At 37.2% G+C, this 23,666-nt stretch overlaps 1 protein-coding gene and 1 pseudogene across 4 annotated transcripts in view; both read right to left on the bottom strand.

The window, feature by feature from the left end:
- Positions 1–23,666, bottom strand: part of LOC307060006 (recombining binding protein suppressor of hairless) — a gene marked incomplete at its 5' end in the record, with an annotated part of 114,164 nt that overhangs the window by 29,449 nt on the left and 61,049 nt on the right. For all 3 annotated transcript variants that reach the window (XM_079714323.1, XM_079714324.1, XM_079714322.1), the window contains one exon: positions 10,673–10,711. In XM_079714323.1, the coding sequence (XP_079570449.1) occupies positions 10,673–10,711 (39 nt within the window). The remainder of the gene's footprint in view (positions 1–10,672; positions 10,712–23,666) is intronic.
- LOC307069451 (large ribosomal subunit protein uL6-like) lies at positions 2,401–6,972 on the bottom strand (annotated as a pseudogene). The gene is made up of 2 exons: positions 6,888–6,972; positions 2,401–2,909 (listed from the first exon to the last, which is right to left on the bottom strand). The product of its transcript is annotated as a large ribosomal subunit protein uL6-like (transcript).

The raw sequence follows: 23,666 nt of genomic DNA, 5'->3' as shown, positions 1-23,666 counted from the left end.
TTTTGTCATTTGAAAACATAATATAGGTGCTGTAAGAACGTTACCAGTAGAATTACTACTTTGTATTATTGAATTGTTAAAAAACAGTAACAACAAAGCTAAAACTCATAATTTGTTGTAATAGTTACTATCTAACAAGTTTTGAAGCTTATGTATTCTTTGTTATTTCATTTAATAATTCCTTATAAAATATTCATTCTGAATGAAAGCCAATTAACAATTATTCGAAGAACACTATGGAGCAACTATTTTTGAAAGTGTTTACTCACTTAAAACACATTAGCTTAAACGTTTAGAAAATCAGAAATTTTTACCAGTATTTTTACTCACATGAAAGCATCGCAAATGCCATTCTAGTTTGACATGTTTAAACTATCACCATCTTCGTCAAACTTTTGGCTCTTTTTTCCTTTATAAACGTCTACTTTTTTTTTTAATATCGCAAACAAAATTCACAAAAAAGAACGTCCTTAACAGTGTTAACCCCTATTCTTCTGAAAACAGAACCCTTACTTCCTCACCACATTCATATACACCACCATGATTAGGCCAAAGGACACATAAGTGATTTAAACCAGATGTACATGTGCGTGCACACGTTGGGGGCTGGGGGGAAAGCATTTGAGCTGGGAGCTAACCATAGCCAGTCCCAACTACTCAAGGAATGATGTGGCCCACAAAGTTGGAAAGTCCGGACAGCCATCCTTACCAATAGGATCAGTCCCTGTGCTACTCAAATTGGATTTTTGTCACTTGTAAAATCCAAATAATAAAGGTTCCAATGTGAACTGTCTTCTGGTAAAGAAACCTAGTTTTGTTGTATCAAGTGTGCCCAAGGTAATTCCATACACACACCTCTGTACCGGCAAACATTTTAGAGAGCTACAGAGTATACTTTGAGAAATACTACTACAGGCCACAGGTCAGCAAACCACACTAGCAGCCTGTTTTTATACTCTCTAGGAGCTAAGAATGCCTTTTACGTTTTTAAAGGGTTGTAAAAAAGAACAGAAGTCTATGCAACAGAGATAGTATGCAGACCTCAAAGCCTAAAATATGTACTACTTGGCTCTTTACAGAAAACATTTGCTGACCCCTGCATAAGCAATAAAAAATAAAATGATTTTAAAAGAAAAGTTGCAGAACTGGAATTCCCCTGGTGGTGCAGTGGTGAAGAATCTGCCTGCCAATGCAGGGGACACAGGTTTGATCCCTGGTCCAGGAAGATCCCACATGCTGCAGGGCAATTAACCCCATGTGCCACAGCTACTGAGCCTGTGAGCCACAACTCCTGAAGCTCACACACCTAGAGCCCATGCTCGACAACAAAAGAGAAGCCACCACAATGAGAAGCCCGCGCACCGCAACAAAGAGTAACTCCCGCTCGCCGCAACTACAGAAAGCCCACGCACAGCAACGAAGACCCAAAGCAGCCAAAAATAAATAAATACATTTATTTAAAAAAATTTTTTTTAACTGTGTCAGAAAAACTGTGCTTTTAGAACACTATCTAAAAGATCATCCTCTAAATAACAACACACCTTTTCACTGTTGTTTAAGTTGCAAGATGGGGGTTAGGATAGAATCGGGCAGGTTTAAGAGATTTTTTTTAAGGGAAAGAAACCCTTTCTGAATTGAAGTGTCCAACCTCCATACACCCCAATGAAAAGTGATATAAAATTCCTTATTTATTCATTCATTCATTCATTTATGGCTGTGTTGGGTCTTTGTTGCTGTGCGCAGGCTTTGTCTAGTTGCGGACAGTAGGGGCCACTCTCCACTGTGGTGTGCGGGCCTCTCACTGTGGTGGCCTCTCCCATCGCAGAGCACAGGCTCTAGGCGCCCAGGCTTCAGGAGTTGTGGCTCGCGGGCTCTGGGGCGCAGGTTCAGCAGTTGTGGCGCACGAGTTATACCTATATGGCTATTATAACTAACACTTCCACAAACATCTGTATTCAGGTCTTTGTATTAACATGTTTCCATTCTTCGTAACTGAATATGTAAGAATGAAATGGCTAGGCCATATGGTAGGGGAGTTTTAACTTCTTAAGTACCATTTTATTGTGCTTCACTTTATTGCACTTCACAGATATTGTCTTTTTTTAAACAAATTGGAGGTCTGTGGCAACCCTGCATCAAGCAAGTCTGTCAGCACCATTTTCCCAACAGCATTATTTTTTAATTAAGGTAGGTACTTTTTTCCCCCAGACATAATGCTATTGCATTAGACATAATGCTATACATTATAGCATAAACATAACTTTTACATGCAACAGAAAACAAAAAAATTTGTGACCTTTTCCCCCAAAATCAAAAGAGCTTTTATTGCATCTTTAAAATATCACAAACGAGTCCGAAGAATCATCTGGCATCTTGCTGTTTCTGTAGCCAGACCACATCTTATTCATCAGCCTGCTGAACTGTTTCTTTTTTCAGAAACATAGATACCATCCAAAAATTTTCTGATATCCTTGTTTTTAACTCTTGGGGCTTGCTGAATCAAAGCAGCTAAATTTGACACAAGTTCAATGTCATTTCCTTCAAGAATCAACTCACCTTTCTGGGCCTGATACTGAACAAGCAACGCCTGGCCTCATCCAAACCCTGCGGATGTATTTTTCACCCCCAAAATTTTGGATTTCAACAAGAGGACCATTCTCCTGAATATCAACATTGATGGGGAACTGATCATATACAGACCTCATAACAGAAGCCCAGTGTAACACCCTTGATCATGTTCTGTATATGACCACAGACAGTGCAAACAGTCGCCAGTTCCTTTCTATTTCCCCACCATTTATGAAGCCAGAGTCTCTTCTTTTTCTTTCCGAGGAGACTGAGTTCTACATTGATGTGACTGAAGTCCCTCCACAGGGTGCCTCTAGAAAATGTGTCTTGCTTGTTTTCGTCTAAAAGTTGTATAATTTGAAATTTTACATTTAGGTCTATTTTGGTCTAATTTTTGTATATGGTTCCAGGTATGAATCATAGTTATTTTATGTTATGTAAGTGGTGGGTGCATATGGTTATCCAACTGTTCTAGAATCCTTTGTTAAAAACCCTTTAGCTGCCTAAACTGCCTTTGTACCTTGACTGAAAAACTTACCTCAAGAACAATTTCTGGCCACTATTCTGTCGCAATGATCTACTTGCTATCTTTAAACCAATACCATCCTTAATTACTGTAGCTATCTAACAAGTTTTGAAATCAGGTAGTGTTAAGTTCTTACTGCCCTTTTTCAAGGTTGTTTTGGCTAGTCTAAGACATTTGCATTTGCATTATAAATTTTAGAAACAGCTTGTCAACTGCTATAAAAAAGCCCATTGGGATTTTGATTGGGATTATGTTGAATCCATAGATTAATTTGGGAAGAACTGACACTATTGAGTCTTCTGCCCAAAGAACATTTATTTAGGACTTCTCAGCAATGTTTTGTAGTTTTCAGTATATAGTTTTTGCACATCATGTGTCAGATATTTTCCCCTAAGAATCACATATTTTTTGATGCTATTGTTTTTTAAATTTCAATTTCCCACTGTTCATTATGAGTATAAAAAACGTAATTCATTTTTGTATGCTTTATACGTTGACTGTGTAGCCTACCACCTTGTTAAACTCACCTATTAGTTCTAGTAACTTTTTTTTTTGGAAGATTCCATAGAGATAATAGTAATGTCTACAAATAAAGTCAGTTTTACTTCTTTCCAATTTAGATGCCTTTCTTTTTCTGGCCTTACCCGTACTAATTAGAACCTCAAGTACAATGTTAAATGGAAGTGGTTAAAAGTGGACACCCCTGCAATTGTTCCTGATCTTGAGGGAAAACATTCAGTCTTTCACAAGTATGGTGTTAAATGTAGTTTGTTTATAGGTAAGCTTTATCAGAATGAGGAAATTCCCTTCTATTCCTAGATTGATGAAAATTATGATGAAGAATGAAATGTCAAAAGCTTTTTCTAAATCCCTGAGATGACCAAATGATTTTCCTTTTGTTGTTAATGTATTAAAATGACATTGATTGATTTCCATTTCTGAGATAAATCTCATTAGATCACGATGTATTATCTTTTTAATATATTGCTGGGGGACTTCCCTGGTGGCGCAGTAGTTAAGAATCCACCTGCCGATGCAGGGGACATGGGTTCGAGCCCTGGTCCAGGAAGATCCCACATGCCGTGGAGCAACTAAGCCCATGCGCCACAACTACTGAACCTGCGCTCTAGAGACCGCAAGCCACAACTACTGAAGCTCGCGCGCCTAGAGCCCCTGCTCCACAACAAGAGAAGCCATCGCGATGAGAAGTCCACGCACCGCAACGAAGAGTAGCCCCCGTTCACCGAAATTAGGGAAAGCCTGCGCACAGCAACGAAGACCCAATGCAGCCAAAAATAAAAATAAAATTTAAAAAAGAAATCAACAGATCAAAAAAAAAATACTATTGGATTCGTTTTGAAAAACTGTTAAGACCTTTTATATCTGTGTTCATAAGGGATACCAGTCCACAATTTCATTTTATTTTAATGTCTTTGTCTGCTTTTAGTAACAGGGCATCACTGTCCTAACAGAATGAACTGGGAAATATGTCCTGCTTTCCAGTTTTCTGGAAGAGTATGTATAGAACTGGCATGATGTATTTCTTAAATGTCTGGTAGAATTCAATAGCAAAATCATCTAAGCCTGGAACTTTCTATGTGGATGGTTTAGAATTACAAGTTCAATTTCTTTAGATATAGGGTTATTCAGGTTATCTATCTGTTTCTTCCTAAGTAAGCTTTAGTAGCTTGCCAGTTTCAAGGAATTTGTGTATCTCTTCAAAAGTTGTTGAATTTATCGGCAGAAAGTTATTTCTAATATTTGCTTGTTATCCTTTAAATAGCTGTAGAATCTATAGTGTATTACCTTTCTCACTCTTGATGCTAGTAATTTATACAGAAACAGATTTCTATTTGATATGATTATCCTTCTGCATGAAGGATTTCTTTAACATTTTTTGTAGCTCAGGCCTGTTTATGATTAATTCCTTTTCAGTTTCTTATGTCTAAAAATGTCTTTATTTTGCCTTTGCTAGGTATAGAATTCTATCTAGGTTGCCATATTTTCCCCCCTTGAGTACTTTAAAGCTCTTGTTCCACTGTCTTCTCCCTAGCAAGGTTTCAGATGAGAAACCTCTGTCATCCTTATATATATCTTTTTTCCTCTGTATATAATTTATCTTTCTTTCTCTGTTGCATTTAACATTTTCTCTTTATCACTGACTTCAAGCAATTTGATGATGATGTGGTTTAAAAACAATGATAGTTTTTGCACTTGGGGTTCACCGAGTTTCTTGGAACTGTGGTTTTATAGTTTTCAAAAATTTAGAAAATTTTCAGCCATTATGTCTTCATATATTCTTTTAGTCATACCTTCCCCTTCAATGACTCCAATTACATGTATATTGGTGTATTTGAAAATAAACCACAGCTCATTAATGATCTTTTTTTTTTCCAGATATTTTCTCTGTGTGCTTCATTTTGGATAGTTTCTATTGGTATGCCTTCAAGTTTGCTAATCTCTTCTTCAACAGTGTATATCCGTGATTAATCCCACCAAGTGTATTTTTTCGTTTAAATAGTTTAGTTTTCATCTCTAGAATTTGCTTTGGATCTTCCCTTTTTTATCTTCCAGGTCCTCTATTTAAGTTGTTCAACCTCTCCTCTAGCTCAGGGATCTACAATTACAGCCTGCACATCGAATGCAATCCACTGCCTATTTTAGAAATAAAGTTATACTCCAGTATACAGAAATGTCCATTGGTTTACACATTGTCTGAGGCTGCTTTTGTGCTACAACAGATTTGAGTAGTTACAACAGAGGCTGTTTGGGTCACAAAAATACCTACCATTTTACCCTTTAACAAAAATTTTATACACTCCTGATCTTAGCTTCTTTTTTTAAAAAAACATCTTTATTGGAGTATAATTGTTTTACAATGGTGTGTTAGTTTCTGCTGTATAACAAAGTGAATCAGCTATACATATACATATATCCCCATATCTCCTCCCTCTTGCATCTCCCTCCCACCATCCCTACCCCACCCCTCTAGGTGGTCACAAAGCACCTAGCTGATCTCCCTGTGCTATGTGGCTGCTTCCCACTAGCTATCTATTTTACATTTGGTAGTGTATATATGTCAATGTCACTCTCTCACTTCGTCCCAGCTTACCCTTCCCCCTCCTCATGTCCTCAAGTCCATTCTCTATGTCTGCGTCTTTATTCCTGTCCTGCCCCTACGTTCTTCAGAACCACTTTTTTTTTTTTTAGATTCCATACATATGTGTTAGCATACTGTATTGTTTTTCTCTCTCTGACTTACTTCACTCTGCATGACAGTCTCTAGGTGATCTTAGCTTCTTAAACATAAAGAAGACAAATGTAATAACTGTTTTAATGTCTTTGTCTAATTTTATCATCCGTGTCATTTCTGGGTTGGTTTTAATTGACTGATTTTTCTTATTATGAATTATATTTTCCCTACTTCTTTTTACAACTGGTTATTTTGATTAGATGTTAAGACACAATGAATTTCACCACCTTTTTGAGTGCTGCATATTTTTATATTCCTTTAAATATTCTTGAGCTTTGTTTTAGGACACAGTTACTTAGAAAAAGTTTTATCCTTTCAACCTTGCTTTTAAGTTTTGTTAGGTGAAACCAGAACAGCATTTAGTCTAGGCCTAATTTTGTACCACTACTGAAACAAAACCCTTCTGAGTACTCTTGTTGATGCACTGTGAATTATGAGATATTTTTCCACTTTGGCTATTGGGAACAGGCACAATTCATAGTATTGAGGGAGCTCTAGGAATTCTTTCCTCTAATTGTTTAGGTTGTTTTTCCTCCCAACCTTGGGTAGTCTCCTCACACAGGTGGTAATCAATACTCAGCTTAAGACTAGAGAGGACCCTCTGTAGGTCTCTGGAACTCTGCATAGCTCTTTCCTCTCCAGTTCTCTGCCCTAAGAGTTCTGGCCACCTTAGCCTCCTTATAGTCCCAGCTCTACCTCCACAACTCAAGGTGCTTACTAGGCTCCACCTGGATTCCCCTTCCCTACATCATGTACTGGAAACTTTCTCCAGGCACTAAGCTGAGGCAATTGTAGGGCTCACCTCATTTGTCTCCTGTCTCTCAAGGATCACTGTCCTTTCTTGCCTGCCATTCAATATCTTGAAAACCACTGTTTCATATATTTTGTCCAGGTTTTTAGTTGTTTTAGGCCGAAGAGTAATTCCAGTCCCTGTTACTCCATCTTGGCTAGAAGCAGAAGTCCTAAAAGCTACTAAAATTTTCCAAACAGGGAAAATTGCTTAAAGGGTAAATGGAAAATCATGAAAGTAGATGGGACCTAACTATATTATTATTTATATTTAAGGAAAGGAAAGGAAATTTTACATATGCAGGTAACTATTCATCAAAATATATTTTATCGGGGACTTCCCTGGTGATCCAATGGTAAAGAATCCACCTTCCATAGAGTCTGTCATACAGAGTGAAGTAAGTCAGAAAGAGAAAACAAATACCATATGCTAACACATATATATGGAATCTAAGGGGAAAAAAAAAACAAAGTTCATGAAGAACCTAGGGGCAAGACGGGAATAAAGACACAGACCTACTACAGAATGGACTTGAGGATATGGGGAGGGGGAAGGGTAGGCTGTGACAAAGTGAGAGAGTGGCATGGACATGTATACACTACCAAACGTAAAATAGATAGCTAGTGGGAAGCAGCCGCATAGCACAGGGAGATCAACTCGGTGCTCTGTGATCACCTAGAGGGGTGATAGGTAGGGTGGGAGGGAGGGAGACGCAAGAGGGAAGAGATATGGGAACATATGTATATGATTCACTTCAACATATGTATAACTGATTCACTTTGTTATAAAGCAGAAATTAACACACCATTGTAAAGCAAAAAAAAAAAAAAAAAAATCCACCTTCCAATGCAGGGGACATGGGTTCAATCCCTGGTCAGGGTACTAGGATCCCACATGCCGTGGGGCAACTAAGCCCACGTGCCACAACTACTGAGCTCATGTGCCTCAACCAGAGAGCCTGTGTGCCACAAACTAGAGTCCACGTGCGCCACAACTACAGAGACCATGCACCCTGGAGCCTGTGTGCCACAACTAGAAAAGAGAAGACCTGCACACCACAACTAGAGAGAAGCCCGTGTGCCACAACAAAAAATCCCGCATGCCTCAACGAAGATCCTGCATGCCACAACTAAGACCCGACACAGCCTAAATAAATGAATGAATGAATGAATGAATAAATAAATAAATAAATATTTTATCGTTAGGAATCACTTGAACCTATTGTTGCTGGTAATGAAATTAAAATGTTTATCTATTAAATTTCAAATTTCAAAATGCCTATATATGTGAATTAAGCAATTCCAGTTAGAATTTCAAGATATATAAAAGTAAGTAATTGAAAATACATTTACATGGACCTGTGAGATAAGTTATATTTTCCCAGCCCACTTGATCTGAAATACACCTTAATTTTTTTTTTATTTTGAATTTCAGGCATACAGAAAAGTTACGAAAGCACAAACAATTCCTAGTCCCCATTTCCCCTAGACTCTCGAATGTTAATATTTTACCATATTTGTATATTATGTTTTTAAAACCATTTAAGAGCACATTATAGACATAAAGTTCCTTTACCCAAGATACTTGTGTTTATTTCCTAAAAAGACAGTCTCTTATACAATCACAATGCAATTATCACTGATACAATACTTTTAACTATAGATTTTATTCAGATGTTTCCAGCTGTCCCTCTAATGTCCTTTATTGGGGATGGGAGTATGGAGCAGTATTGAGAAACAGCTGTCCTCAGGCCAAATCAGAATAGCCTTCAGTTTGTTTGTTTTTTTAAATTAATTTGAGCTGGAACACAGACACACCATTCATTTACATATTGTCTATGGACGATTTGGGGATGCAAGAACAGAGCTGAAAAGTCAAAACAAACTCAGTGTGCCCCTAAAAGCCTAACACTTTTATTATCTGGCCTATTACAGAAAACGTTTGCCAACTCCAGCTTTAGAGCACAAGAAAAATTTGTTCCTGGTCCAGGTTCAGTTGAATTTGCCATGTTTAACTTAGCTGTCATGTCTTTTTGGTCTCCTTTACTCTGGTACTCCTCAGTCTTAGTTTTTTGTGATTTTGAAAATTTTGAACAGTAGATGCTGTTTATTTTATAGAAATGTCCTTCCATCTGTGTCTGTCTGATGTTTCCTTAAGCTTAGATTTAGCTTATGCATTTTTGGCAAGAACCACTACAAAAGTGATAGTATGTCCTCAGGATGCATATGATACTTATTTGTCCATTATTAGTGATGTTAATTTAGAACGCTTAATTGAGGTGGCATCTGTCAGGTTTCTTCACTGTCATGTTACTACTTTTCACTTTATTATTAACCATACTTTGTGAAGATATGCTTAGACACTATAAAAACACTTTGTTTCTCATCAGACTTTAAACCAGTAGTTTAAGCATTCACTGATGATGTTGGCCTGAAACGATTATCACTGTAATGGTTGCCAAAATGTGCTTTCCAAGTTCCATGATTCCTTCACTTATTAGGTGGAATTCTTCTGTAAAGAAAAGCTATCTCCTCTCCCCCATTTATCGAATTATTTATTTAACTCAGTGCAGACTTCTAAACTGTCATTTTATTTTATGGATTTTAATCTATTACTATCATTACTTATTTTGATGACCAAAGTGTCCAATGATTTGGCTAAAAGAAGCCTCTTCAAACTGGCTCCCTCTGTGTGTACTTCTGGCATGCCCCTGTCATTCTTTGAGTGAAACAGCTTTTTTAACAATAGTAATAATGTGGAAATAACCCAAATGGCCATCAGTGTGAATTAAATAAGGAGCAGTGGGAAGACAAGGAAAAGCTATGGAGACACTAAGGAGAACAAGGTAGAAGATCTACAGTTAACAGAACAATGGTAGAGTATGATGCCAGACTTTAAAAAGAAAAAAGACAGGTATATGTTTATACACACATATGATTTTCTTGAAAGATACTAACGACACAGGGTAGCATTAACTCTAGGACTGTAACTGTGGAACTGAATGTCTTATTTTTATTTTACAATCACTGATTGTTAGAAATTTTTAAAATCATTTTCAAGACTAACACTTTTAAATTTAACATGTGTAATTAAAATGCATACCATAAAAAATTACATAATTAGAATATAATATTTATAGTCTCATTAAAAATGGATAATATCTTTGTTTTAAAATTCTTTTCTAAAAGCATTTAAGTATCTTTCAAGTTCCAGTTGTGGTCAACAAATTGTGACTGGCTAATGAAACTAGATATAGGAAACTATCTTTACATTGTATCCCTTGTTATATTAACTATATAATACTCAATATTAATTCTTGAAAGGTTTCATTTTTCCCTTTGAACTGTATCCTCTTACCCTGTTTTTTGAAGGGAGAAAAAGGGGAGATGTGGGGAAGGGAGGATGGAAATATGCTTATGATCTAGATACCATTATGTGAATAACTTCTTGCAAAGAACCCCTAATATAGCTTCCAAAATGACAGGATCTAACACTTTTATGAAATGTTTGGGTGAAAGACTAACATAATGCTTACCTAGTAAGTCGTTTAGGTGGAGGCCGCTCACCAAATTTTCTAGAGAAAAAATAAGAAAAAAAAATTAAATAGGCTGTATGACATGCTCCACAGTTAAGCTTTTTAGGCACCATGAAATCTCCTTTATGACTTATATTCAACCCTACTAAAGTTTAATGTAAAAAGAAATCCTCTAGTAAACACCTATACCCAGTTATAACAAAATACATTCTTTAAAACCATTCCTAAACAAAACAACACACCCTAACTAGGCCTGACACATCCACTCTGAGCATGTACCATGCTGATTAGATGAGGATGACAGGTACCTTCCAGAGACACCTTGCTAAAAAAACATCTAACCAAAGACCCCCCTGCCCCAGTCTCACATAATCTGGAGCACTCAAAAAAATCCTCACAGCCCAAGAGGTGGTGTAGAGCTCACAACTGTTTACCATGTGCCAGGCACTATGTTACACATTTTTTTACCCTTTTTCATCATTATAAAATAATTCTGGAAGGTACATATTGACCCATTTTAAAGATGTAGAAAGCAAGTTGCCCAATGTCACAGAGTAAATTAAGTGAGAGTTAAGATTTAAGCCTAGATATTGACTACTTAATTAGTTTATAGCATATGGCCCTTCAAAAATAAATATGCTAAATGTACTAGCATAGAAGCATTTCAGTTGCTTGGGAGAGAGAAAAGCATGAGCAAGGATAAGCACAGTTTAGGTTGGAATTAGAAATACATACACCATGCAGGTTAAGAGAAAGACTCAGAGTGAGATTAGCTGAATTCAAATCTATGATTTGGTATTGGGTTGGCCAAAAAGTACCTTTGTTTTTTAAGTAAAAATAAAAGACACATTTTTCATTTTCACCAAGAACTTTATTGAACATATTCACCGTTTTGTTCTACTACCTTCTGCCATTTTTCAGGCAACTTCATAATTCCATCTTCCCAAAACTTTTTACCTTTTTGAGCAAAGAACTGTTCCAGGTCCTTTTACAGTCTTCCAAGGAATTGAAATTTTTTCGGTTAAGAGAATTTTGTAAAGACCAAAATAAATGGAAAACCAAAGGTGCAATGTCTGGTGAATATTCGAATGAATCAGAACTTCCCAGCCAAGCTGTAACAGTTTTTGCCTGCTCATCAGAGAAACGTGCAGCCTCGCGTTATCCTGGTGGAAGATTATGCGTTTTCTGTTGACTAATTCTGGACGCTTTTTGTCGAGTATTGCTATCAATTGGTCTAATTGGGAGCAGTACTTGTTGGAATTAATCGTTTGGTTTTCCGGAAGGAGCTCATAACAGAGGACTCTCTTCCAACCCCACCATTACACGACATCACCTTCTTTGGATGAAGACTGGCCTATGGTGTGGTTGGTGGTGGTTCATTTCGCTTGCCCCACGATCTCTTCCGTTCCACATTGTTGTACAGTATCCACTTTTCATCGCCTGTCATAATTTGTTTTAAAAGTGGAACGTTTTCATTACATATCAGTAGAGAATCGCATGTGGAAATACTGTCAAGAAGGTTTTTATCGTGTTATGTGGAACCCAAACATGAAAGCGATTAACATAACCAAGCTGGTACAAACGATTTTCAGGGCTTGATTCAGATATTTTGAGTATGTCTGCTGTCTCCCACATGGTATAACATTGATTGTGCTCAGTTAATGTCTCAATTTGATTGCTATCAACTTCAACTGGTCTACCCAACCGTGGAGCATCGTCGAGCAAGAAATCTCCAGCACAAAACTATGCAAACTACTTTTGACGTGTTCGATCAGTCACAGCACCTTCTCCATACACTGCCCAAATCCTTTTTTTGATTTCAGTTGCATTTTTGCCTTTCTTGAAATAATAAAGCATAGTATGCTAAAAATGTTGTTTTTCTTCCATCTTCAATATTAAAATGGCTAAGCAAAAATTCACCAATTTTGATGTCTTTTTTTAAATGCATGCTGATATGACAGCTGTCACACGCAATCTAACAAAATTGTCTCAAATGAAGTTTTAGACAACTAAGTGCTACTAGAGCCATCTTACGGAAAAAACTGAACGAACCTTTTGGCCAACCCAATATTTACTTCCTGTGCAGCCCTGAAATTATTTGACTCTCTACACCTCAGTTTCCTTCCTCATCTGTAAAAAGGACACAGTGGTTGTACTGACCTCAAGGAGTTGTTGAAGGAATTAAATGTGCTAATTAACATAGAGCAGACACATAGAACAATGCCTGGAATGCAGTAAATGACCAATAAATGTTAGTAATTATTATTGTTTTTTAGTTATAAATGGTTAAGCTAAAATAACTAAAGATATTAAGTGTGATATTAATAAAGATAAATAAGTATAAGAGGAAGAAACGAATCCCTATGTGATGACCTCCTATATCCTCTGAAATAAGAAATGAGGTCTTCTGAAAGACATGGTGGAGGCACACAGCACTTGAAGAAAAATGGTCAATAGAATTTTATTTTCTTTTTAAAGCAAGATTGCAGTTATAAATAGTTTATTTAAGTGACTTGTTCATAATCACAGTTATAGGTTTGTGAAGCCTAATTTGACTTAAGATTTCTCTACTATATTTGTGGTATTTTACATAATTATTAACTTTGATGACAAAAGTCTTAGAATCCCATGTACTTCCTTTTGTTGAGTAATTTAATGCTATATGACATTGTTTATGAACTCCATTTATAAACAACGGGCATCTGTGACTGTTGGTATTTTAGTTAACTCTAAAATATTGAAAAGTGACTTTAATTGAAATAGCACTAAAAATGAGCAAATAATCCAAGTTTCTGTCAGAAGAATTAATAACAAGTAATTCTCATTGATTTTATCCTATAGGATATTCAATTTTAAACACAATGATTTAGTAGTAATATCAGCAAGGCTGCTGAAGACCGTAGGTTTTAAAACACTGAACTATTGGCTAATCTATGATGTGAACTCCAATTATGGAGTTAAAGGCAAAACTCTACTCCTGAATCTTTTTCCACAGGAAAGATTTTTTTTGAACCTTTGAGACTGACTAAATGTACCACTGCAGCATATGATTAAAACAAAACTGCCTCACTAGAATATTCTACAAAAACCAGGAAGTTTAAGACAATCTTTAAATTACTTCTTCACATATGTATTTAAGAGCAGTTGTACTTTATAAAGAGAAGCGAAGTGAGGTGTGGCCAGAATTTAACTAAGGGCTTAAAATGCTGAAAATTTTAGAGAGAGACACAGTTAACAAATGAAATAAAACTTTTCAGTGAGAATCACGATGCCACTAACCCTTCAAACTAGCTCATAACTCCAACCATTAAGCATCCTTTGGGATCTAACACAGAATTTAACATAAGTTTATTACATGGCTAGTAAGAGATCCACTGCACTCAAAATTCAAATGCAAATGTTGTTTCTTGGTGCTCCGAAATGCTTACAAAATTAGATTAACAACTGAATGCTGATTAAAATATGTGTCTACATTCTTTTTTGGAGCTACCCATTAGATGAAGTCAACAATCATATAGCATGCTTGTGCAATATCACTCCTGCCCCAATAGAAAACATGAGCAAGAGAACTCAGCAATTTGCCTGCTAAGCCTAAACAGCATTTCAAAATGATGCAGTGTTCTATCTAGGTGCTATCCTAAGGCTAGAAAGCTTAAAAATGTTAATAAGATTCAACTGGTTCTTCAGTATATAATAAAGCATCTCCAATTGTGTGCAGTCTCAATCCTCTCTTTAATGAATATGCCACCACATTCCTATCTATCCCATTAAAAACTAATGGCTACTGCAAATATCATATATCACTTATATATGGAATCTAAAATAAAAGGGTACAAATGAACTTATTTACAAAACAGAAGTAGAGTCACAGATGTAGAAAACAAACTTATGGCTACCAGGGGATAAGGGGGGAGGGATAAACTGGGAGATTGGGATTGACATATACATACTATATACATATATAAAATAGATAACTAATAAGAACCTGCTGTATAGCACAAGGAACTCTACTCAATACTCTGTAATGGCCTACATGGGAAAAGAATCTTAAAAACAAAACAAAACAAAAAAAGAGCGGATATATGTATATGTATAACCGAATCACTCTGCTGTACACCTGAAACTAACACAACATTGTAAATCAACTATACGCCAATAAAAAATAAAAAAAAGGAAACCTAATGGTTACTGTATCTATTAGAATGGAGGAAGGATAAGAAAATGAGGTTTCTGAGAAAATTCATAAAAGTGTTTAGTAGGTTCACAATGCATAATTCTGAAGCTCACAATTGAACTAAATTCTAATTATTCAATAAAATTCATAGGTCTACGTATTTAAAACTGTCATTATACCAAGATACTATATGCATCCTATACTTATCAAGATCCATTTTTCTCTACTAATCTGATGTATTGATAGAATATACAAAACTTCAGGAATTATCTACTACAGAAAGAAGGCCCATCTTTAAACATGAGTGACTCAAGAAAATTCATAATGTATATTTACATTATGCAGTCAAAATAACCAGTTTTCAGCAGAAATGACAAGTCAGCTAACAATTACTCAGAGACTGATTATGATTTAAAGATTAAGTTCTATCCCTCCCTTTTGCAGTAGGGAATGGTGAGACAGGCTGCTACAAATTTTTTACCTTTACTTGTAATCTATTTTCTGAAATTTTATTTATTTATTTATCTTTGGCTGCTTTGGGTCTTCGTTGTTGCATGCAGGCTTTCTCTAGTTGTGGCGAGCGGGGACTACTCTTCGTTGTGGTGCACGGGCCTCTCATTGCGGTGGCTTCTCTTGTTGCAGAGCTCAGGCTCTAGGTGCACAGGCTTCAGTAGCTGTGACTCACGGGCTCTAGAGCACAGGCTCAGTAGTTGTGGTGCACCGGCTTAGTTGCTCCGCGGTACATGGGATTTTCCCGGGCCAGGGCTCGAACCCGTGTCCCCTGCATTGGCAGGCGGATTCTTAACCACTGAGCCACCAGGGAAGTCCCTTGTAATCTATTTTTAAAACAAGATATCTATTGACGTGTTGACAACTGAAAACCAGAAATAAATTGGATCAACCAAGTTTAGGCCACTCTTCCGTAAGACACTTTCATAACAGTTGCACGGTATATTTAACAATGCAAAAACAAAAAAATCTAAATCCTTAAGTACCCTAGGAACACCTTTGATTTTATGAAGTACTGACTTAATCCCTCATTGTAACAAAGAATCATTGTTATCCAATTTATCTTTTTGATATTATAGGTTGTCAATATCTCATTTGCATGAGTAGGTTTCTCAAATTTTTTGCACACTATATAAAGCATAGTTTTGATTAAATGTGATCATCAACCCTGTTATAAATTTAAAAGAAAAAAGTTGTAATTCTGGACTTTTTTAAGTAACAAGCAAAGGTTTAGCTTATATAAAGGTGATTACACCCTTTTCTTCTTCTATTATGTATGCTTTTCCCTCAGATTGGGATTGGTGAACAAAACACAAAAACCTATGTGCTGGACTTCCCTGGTGGCGCAGTGGTTAAGAATCCACCTGCCGGGGCTTCCCTGGTGGCACAGTGGTTGAGAGTCTGCCTGCCGATGCAGGGGACACGGGTTCATGCCCCAGTCCAGGAGGATCCCACATGCCGCGGAGCGGCTGGGCCCGTGAGCCATGGCCGCTGAGCCTGCGTGTCCGGAGCCTGTGCTCCGCAACGGGAGAGGCCACAGCAGTGGGAGGCCCGCGTACCGCAAAAAAAAAAAAAAAAAAAAAAAGAATCCACCTGCCAATGCAGGGGACATGGGTTCCAGCCCTGGTCCGGGAAGATCCCATATGCCGCAGAGCAACTAAGCCCGTGTGCCACAACTACTGAGCCTGTGCTCTAGAGCCCGCGAGCCACAACTACTGAGCCCACATTCCAGAACTACTGAAGCCCACGTGCCTAGAGCCCGTGCTCCGCAACAAGAGAAGCCACTGCAATGAGAAGCCCGCACACCACAACGAAGAGTAGCCCCCACTCACCACAACTAGAGAAAGGCCATACGCAGCGACAAAGACCCAATGCAGCCAAACATAAATTGGAAAAAAAAAAAAAACACAAAAAAATCTATGTGCCATCATTACTTAGTAATGCTCATAATACTATGGCTCAAGAAAACTTACACTGTCCAAAGTATCTATGTTGTAAGTATAATTTTAGGCTAGCAAACTCATTTTACTTTAATTTCACTAGCTTTCCCTTTCTAAGATAACAATGATCTTTTATTCAAAATAGAGAGAGCTAGGGAAAATATTATTATAGCTAAATCTATTTTCATATACCTGGCAGCGTAAGGATTTTTTAAATTTTGCCATCAATCACTAAACATAGCACTTCCTACCTATAAATAGTATTAAGATTCCCACATATCCTCCAATCCATTAGAATTTTCAAATAAGTAAAATACCTGCATACACTTTACACACTTGTTTTCCCCACAACAGATACATTTCCTTCTATATTAACCAATCTTTTTAGGAAGTATATGACCACAAATGTATTGAGGACAAACATGATAATATCAAAACTTCACCATCTTAACACCTTTTCTAGCTAACAGATGATTCACACGAGAAAAACCAAGTCAAAAAGCAAAAGGCGGGTGTGGAAGGATAAGAAAAAACTTTTTTGAATATAGAACAACTTAGTAATTACACTGCTAGACTACTGTCTAGTAACAATATTAGAACTTCCAAGTTTAAAAACATAGAGCTAGATGGAAAAGCAAGCTCAAGTAGTGTGGGAAACTATTCTGCCCTTGGGTGTAGAACTAAAAGTAATTTCCTCTATTTTTTTGTATTTCACAAATTTTTTGCTTCATGCAGAAACGATATTACAATAAATTAACTCAAGAAACACTGGTGCGGTATTTGCAGGAAAAACATAGAAAAGAAAGCATGAACAATTCAAACTCATAATTAAGCCAAACTTTGCACCAAATCTGCTGTAAACAGTATACAGTTCAAAAAAGTACTAGAATTCTTGAAACATGATTCAAGATACTGAAATTAAACAACATTTGATGGGAAAATTAGGAAACCTGATTCATACACTCAAGAATCCATACCTCATCATTCCACCAGGAGAAAGAAACAAATAGGTGATATACACTATCACCATAGTCTATGCTAAAATATAATATGAAGAACAAAGCAAGTGGTACTAGGAAGCTGTTTAGTAATTTACTCACAAAAATAGAAGATGCTAATTAGAAAGGACTACACATAACGTACCGTTTTCATCTCTAGATTCATTCATTCACCTAGTATGTACCAAATATAGGTACTTGGTATACATCAGTGAAAAAAAGAGACACAAAATCCATGTCCTTATGGAACTTACATGCTACTAAAACAAACGGACAATGGCATACGTTCAAAGATATTGTCTAAATAGTTTATGAAAACAAAAATGTAAGAAACAACTTAAATATTGTACTTATTGAATATGACTTAAAAGATTAATATTTGACTAATCTAAAAAATATATTTAAAGTAAATATGTAACTTATTTTTACTTCTAAAAGCTTATTCATTCTATACCTATGGCAGAAAACAGCCTACGTATTAAGTCACATAACTTTGAGCAAGACATGTCACCCTTTGTCACATTTCAGTTTCTAGCTTTGAAACTACTCTTACTTTAAGAACCATATTTAATGGCAATAATGCTCAAAACCTGTCAGGGTGTAACTAGTGGTCTTGGACACTGTAACAAAGACAATCAAGGCATGATGTAGTCTCCAGAACCATCACATTTATTAAGCATGTTTATATTAGAACAAATATCCTATGGGGTAGACTTCAAAGACATGCCATACTTGCAGTTGACCCCATCAGGTGGAGAAACATGCTCCCCTTCTTACTAGTATACTGGGTAGAACATTTGAAAAGCACTGCTTCCTTAATTTTTAAAGTCCCTTTATCCTACCTTTTCTTTTTCAATTAAAACCACAACAACAAACTTAACTTTGTAACAGTCTGTCAGCAGTTTGGTAAAGAATCAGGAAGAGTGGAAAGATACAAAGAATGAATGACTGGGACCATCATTTCCAGCTATTCTCAGCATCTGGCTTTTTAGGTATCTCCAATATTATTATTACCAGGTTAGGGTAAAGATGTCCTTCCTAAAATCCATACCTGAGGAGGGATTTCCCCCAATTGAATCTGCAACAGCCATCAGCCTCACCACCCAGTTAGCATAACTGAGTTATGAGAACACTGGCATCCATTAACATCACATATAAAGATCTTATATGAAAAGTATATGTCTTAAAACCTATGGCTCAACAAGAGGGAGCAATGAGACACTGAGCAAACTACTCCAATTTCATGTCAAGAGACTGAATAGGACAAATTGACATCAAATGCCTCCTAACATGGTGCATAAGAGCACAATATCACTTCTGTGATACCACTGACAAAAAAACACAGAACTTGAATCTAAACATGAGGAAATATAACATAACTAAATTGTGGAATAGTCAACAAAATAAGTGGACTATACTTTTAAGAGCATCAAGGTTGTGAAAAACAAGCAAAAAACTGAGAAACTGGCCCAGATTAGAAGGGCCTAAAGATACATGATCACTGAATACAACAGACTATCCAGAATTTACTCTGCTATAAAGGGACATTATTTAGACAACTAACAAAATCTGCATAAAATGGTAGATTAGAAAATAGGATATCAATTTTAATTTCTGGTTTTGACAGCTGTACAGGGGTTCAATAAGAGAATGTCCTTATTTTTTAGAAACACTCACTGTAGTGTTTAGGGAGAAAAGGGCATGATGCCTAATTACCTTCAAAGGATTCAGGGAAAATAAGTATATATGTATATATATACATATATGTGTGTGTGTGTGTGTGTCTGTGTGCGTGTGTGTGCGCGCGTATGTGTAGATACACAGAAGGATAATGCAAGTGTGGTCAAATGTTAATGACTGAAGTATCTGGCTGAACTTCTTTGTAATATTCTTGCAATTCTTCTGTAAACTGAAATTATATCAAAACAAAAAAGGCCACAATCAGAGAAGCACTAATCTCCTGATCAAGTTGCTGGCCTGCCCCTAACTGCCACAGAACCTGGTGGTGACAAACCTATCAAAAAACATCCAATGAAGGTGACACATAAGACACTCTATGGCCAGCTTCCTGGCATAGCTCTTATGTTCTTACGACAATCATTTAAGAATTGTTGGGACTTCCCTGGTGGCGCAGTGGTTAAGAGTCCGCCTGCCCATGCAGGGGATACGGGTTCGATCCCTGGTCTGGGAAGATCCCACATGCCGCGGAGCAACTAAGGCCGTGCACCACAACTACTGAGCCCACGTGCCAGCCACAACTACTGAAGCCCATGTGCCTAGAGCCTGTGCTCCGCAACAAGAGAAACCACCACAATGAGAAGCCTGAGCACTGCAATGAAGAGTTGCCCCTGCTCGCTGCAACCAGAAAAAGCCCACGTGCAGCAACAAAGACCCAACGCAGCCAAAAATAAATAAGTAAATGTATATTAAAAAAAAAAAGAATCGTTGCTGTAGATTTAAAGTTTGATAATACCCATCGTTGACGTACAAGTAGAGAAACAGGAATTCTCATGCACTGTTGGGAGTTTAAATTTGTGCAATCTTTTTGGAAGACATTTGGCAATGTCTATTGTAATTCAAGATGTGCATTTCTTTGAATTCCTAGCCATTTCTATTCTGTAAATTTATTATATAGGTACACATAAATTGTGACTATGCAAAAATTTGTATACGAAAATATTCAATAAAACATCATTTGGGGCTGCCCTGGTGGCGCAGTGGTTAAGAATCCGCCTGCCAATGCAGAGGACACGGATTCAAGCCCTGGTCTGGGAAGATCCCACATGCTGCAGAGCAAATAAGCCCATGCACCACAACTACTGAGTCTGCACTCTAGAGCCCGCGAGCCACAACTACTGAGCCCGCATGCTGCAACTACTGAAGTCCGCGTTCCTAGAGCCCGAGCTCCTCAACAAGAGAAGCCACCGCAAGGAGAAGCCCCTGCACCGCAACAAAGAGTAGCCCCCACTCAACGCAACTAGAGAAAGCCTGTGTGCAGCAATGAAGACCCAAAGCAGCCAAAAATAAATAAAATAAATAAATTTATTTTTAAAAAGCATCATTTCTATTAACAAAAAAATTTTTAAATCCATGTGTACAATTAGGAATAGATTGCTGGTTACACACAGCACCTCCAAGTCGTGCCCGGCCACACACACACACACACACACACACACACACACACACACACACACACGGAGAGAAAAAAGAGAGAAAGAAAAGGGGGAAAAAAGCTATCCAATTAGTAGCATTGATCTTTTCCTTCCCCCCCACCCACCCCCGGCCATGCCGCGCGGCATGCGGGATCTTACTTCCCCAACCAAGGATCGAACCTGTGCCCCCTGCAGTGTAAGCAAGGAGTCCTTACCACTGGACGACCAGGGAATTCCGAGTAACATTAATTTTGAATGAGGACATGAGATCTACATTTTCATCCTCTTTCCCCAAGTGCATGTATAAAACAACACACAAATACATACACCCCACTACGCCCAGTATTAGTGATAATGGTGGGCAGCAGCAAAAATTCCATTTTGCTCTAGAATGTATTATACAATTTGACAGATGTTTTATTCATTACTAATAAAGTTTGGCTTAGGTAAACAGCAAAATAAAATTTCAGTATCTAGACATCAGTTAAAGCCACTCATACACCAAGTCTAGAATACAGGTGGCTTAAAATAAAAGAGAGGGCTTCCCTGGTGGCGCAGTGGTTGAGAGTCCGCCTACCGATGCAGGGGACACGGGTTCGTGCCCCAGTCTGGGAAGATCCCACAGGCCGCGGAGCGGCTGGGCCCGTGAGCCATGGCCGCTGAGCCTGCGCGTCCGGAGCCTGTGCTCCGCAACGGGAGAGGCCACAACAGTGAGAGGCCCGCGTACCGCAAAAAAATAAAATAAAATAAAATAAAAAATAAAAAGAGAAAAACATTTAAGTTAAAAATTTACCCCCATGGGACATATGTATATGTATAACCGATTCACTTTGTTATAAAGCAGAAACTAACACACCACTGTAAAGCTATTATACTCCAACAAAGATGTTAAAAAAAAAAATTTTACCCCCAAAATGGTCTCAGTAAGCAAATTTCACTAGGGGAAACATTTTAGAAAAAAGTATGCCAGACCCAAATAAAGAACACACCTTTATGGAAAACATACTTCCAAAAAAGGAAAACATAATGCAACTTAAAGAATTTTAAAGAGGTTCCAATCTTAACCGTCTGTTTAATTTTTGCTAAGAACTTCTTCAGACACCTCACTTGATCTTATGCATTGCCTTTTAAGACAATGTTTAAGAGGTGAAAAGTGTCATCTGATGAGAGCACACACACAGTTTGTCACCAATGCAAGTCATGGGACAGGTAGCCACATATTGTGGTAAGGGCATGGACTCAGGAGCTAGATTGCTTAAGCTCACATTCCACCCTTAAAGCAAACTAGTGGAAGTTACTTAAACTCTCTGTGTCTCATTTTTCTCAACTGAAAACACAGATGAAAGTATGTCCATATAGGATTCTTGCAAGAATTTAAAAAGTTCATAAGTGTACAGCACCAAAAAGAGTTCTAGGCACTGAGTAAGCACTAGACAAAACACCCCTACTGCTTCAAGAGTGGATTACTGAATATTTGCCCTAACAAATATGGACAAAACACCACTACTGCTTCAAGAGTGGATTACTGAATATTTACCCTAACAAATATGGTAAAACTGAAATAGGCCCTTCAAAACAAATACATATTTATATTGCTTTAAAATATATATAATTAATCATACATCTCACAAAGAGATTAACATCCAGAATACATAAAGAACTATAACTCAACAACAAAACATCTGATTTACAAATAGGCAAAGGACTTGAAGAGATAAGAAGATATGTATCTCCAAGAAGATATACAAATAGCCAACAAGCACATAAAAGCAGCTCAACGTTACTAATCGTTCAAAACCGTAATGATACCACTTCACACCCATCAGGATGCCTATTATCAAAGAAAACAAAAAATAACAAGTGTTGGTGAGGATGTGGGAAAATTTGAACCCTTGTATGTTGCCGGTGGAAATATAAAACAGTGCAGCCACTGTGGAAAACAGTATGGCAGTATCTCCAAAATTAAATGTACAATTACTACATGATCTACCAATTCCATTTCTGGGTATATACCCAAAAGAATTAAAAGCAGAATTTCAAATAGATACTTGTACACCAATGTTCAGAGCAGCATTATTCACAATAGGCAAAAGGTGGAAATAACCCAAATGCCCACCGATGGATGGACAGATGTGGTATACACATACAATTAAATATTATTCCACCTTAAAAAAAATTCTGACATATGTTACGTACAACATGGATGAACCTGGAATACCTTGTGCTAAATAAAATAAGGCAGACACAAAAGAACAAATATCCTATGATTCCATTTATATGAGGGACTTAGAGTATTCAAATTCAGTAGAATGGTGGTTGCCATGGACTGATGCCGGGGGTGAGGGTAAAGGAGCATGGAGAGTTATTGTCTAATGGGTACAGTTTGGGAAGATAAAGTTTTGGAGATGGATGGTGATGGTGGTTCTGCAATAATATGAATGTACTTAATGCAACTGAACTGTACACTTAAAAATGTTTAAAATGGTAAATTTTATGTTTTATATATATTCTACCACTCAAGCAGTACATTTAGTTTTGCTTTAACTATGGCTTAGTGAGGGATAATAGCTCAGCTTTGAGGGGTATCCTATGTTACTGCCAGGTTAGGTGGTGGCAGCTGTCCAGTAACTTAGAAAAAACAAACAAGTGGGTGCCACAACAAACAAAAGAAAAACATGAGGAGTATATGTACATATATAAAAATGGTTCCTACTACCATCA

Source organism: Hyperoodon ampullatus (genome assembly GCF_949752795.1).
Source record: "Hyperoodon ampullatus genome assembly, chromosome: 1".
Taxonomy (NCBI): Eukaryota; Metazoa; Chordata; class Mammalia; order Artiodactyla; family Ziphiidae; genus Hyperoodon; species Hyperoodon ampullatus.
Note: the sequence above shows the minus strand (reverse complement) of the source record. Positions and strands in the feature narration are given on the sequence as shown.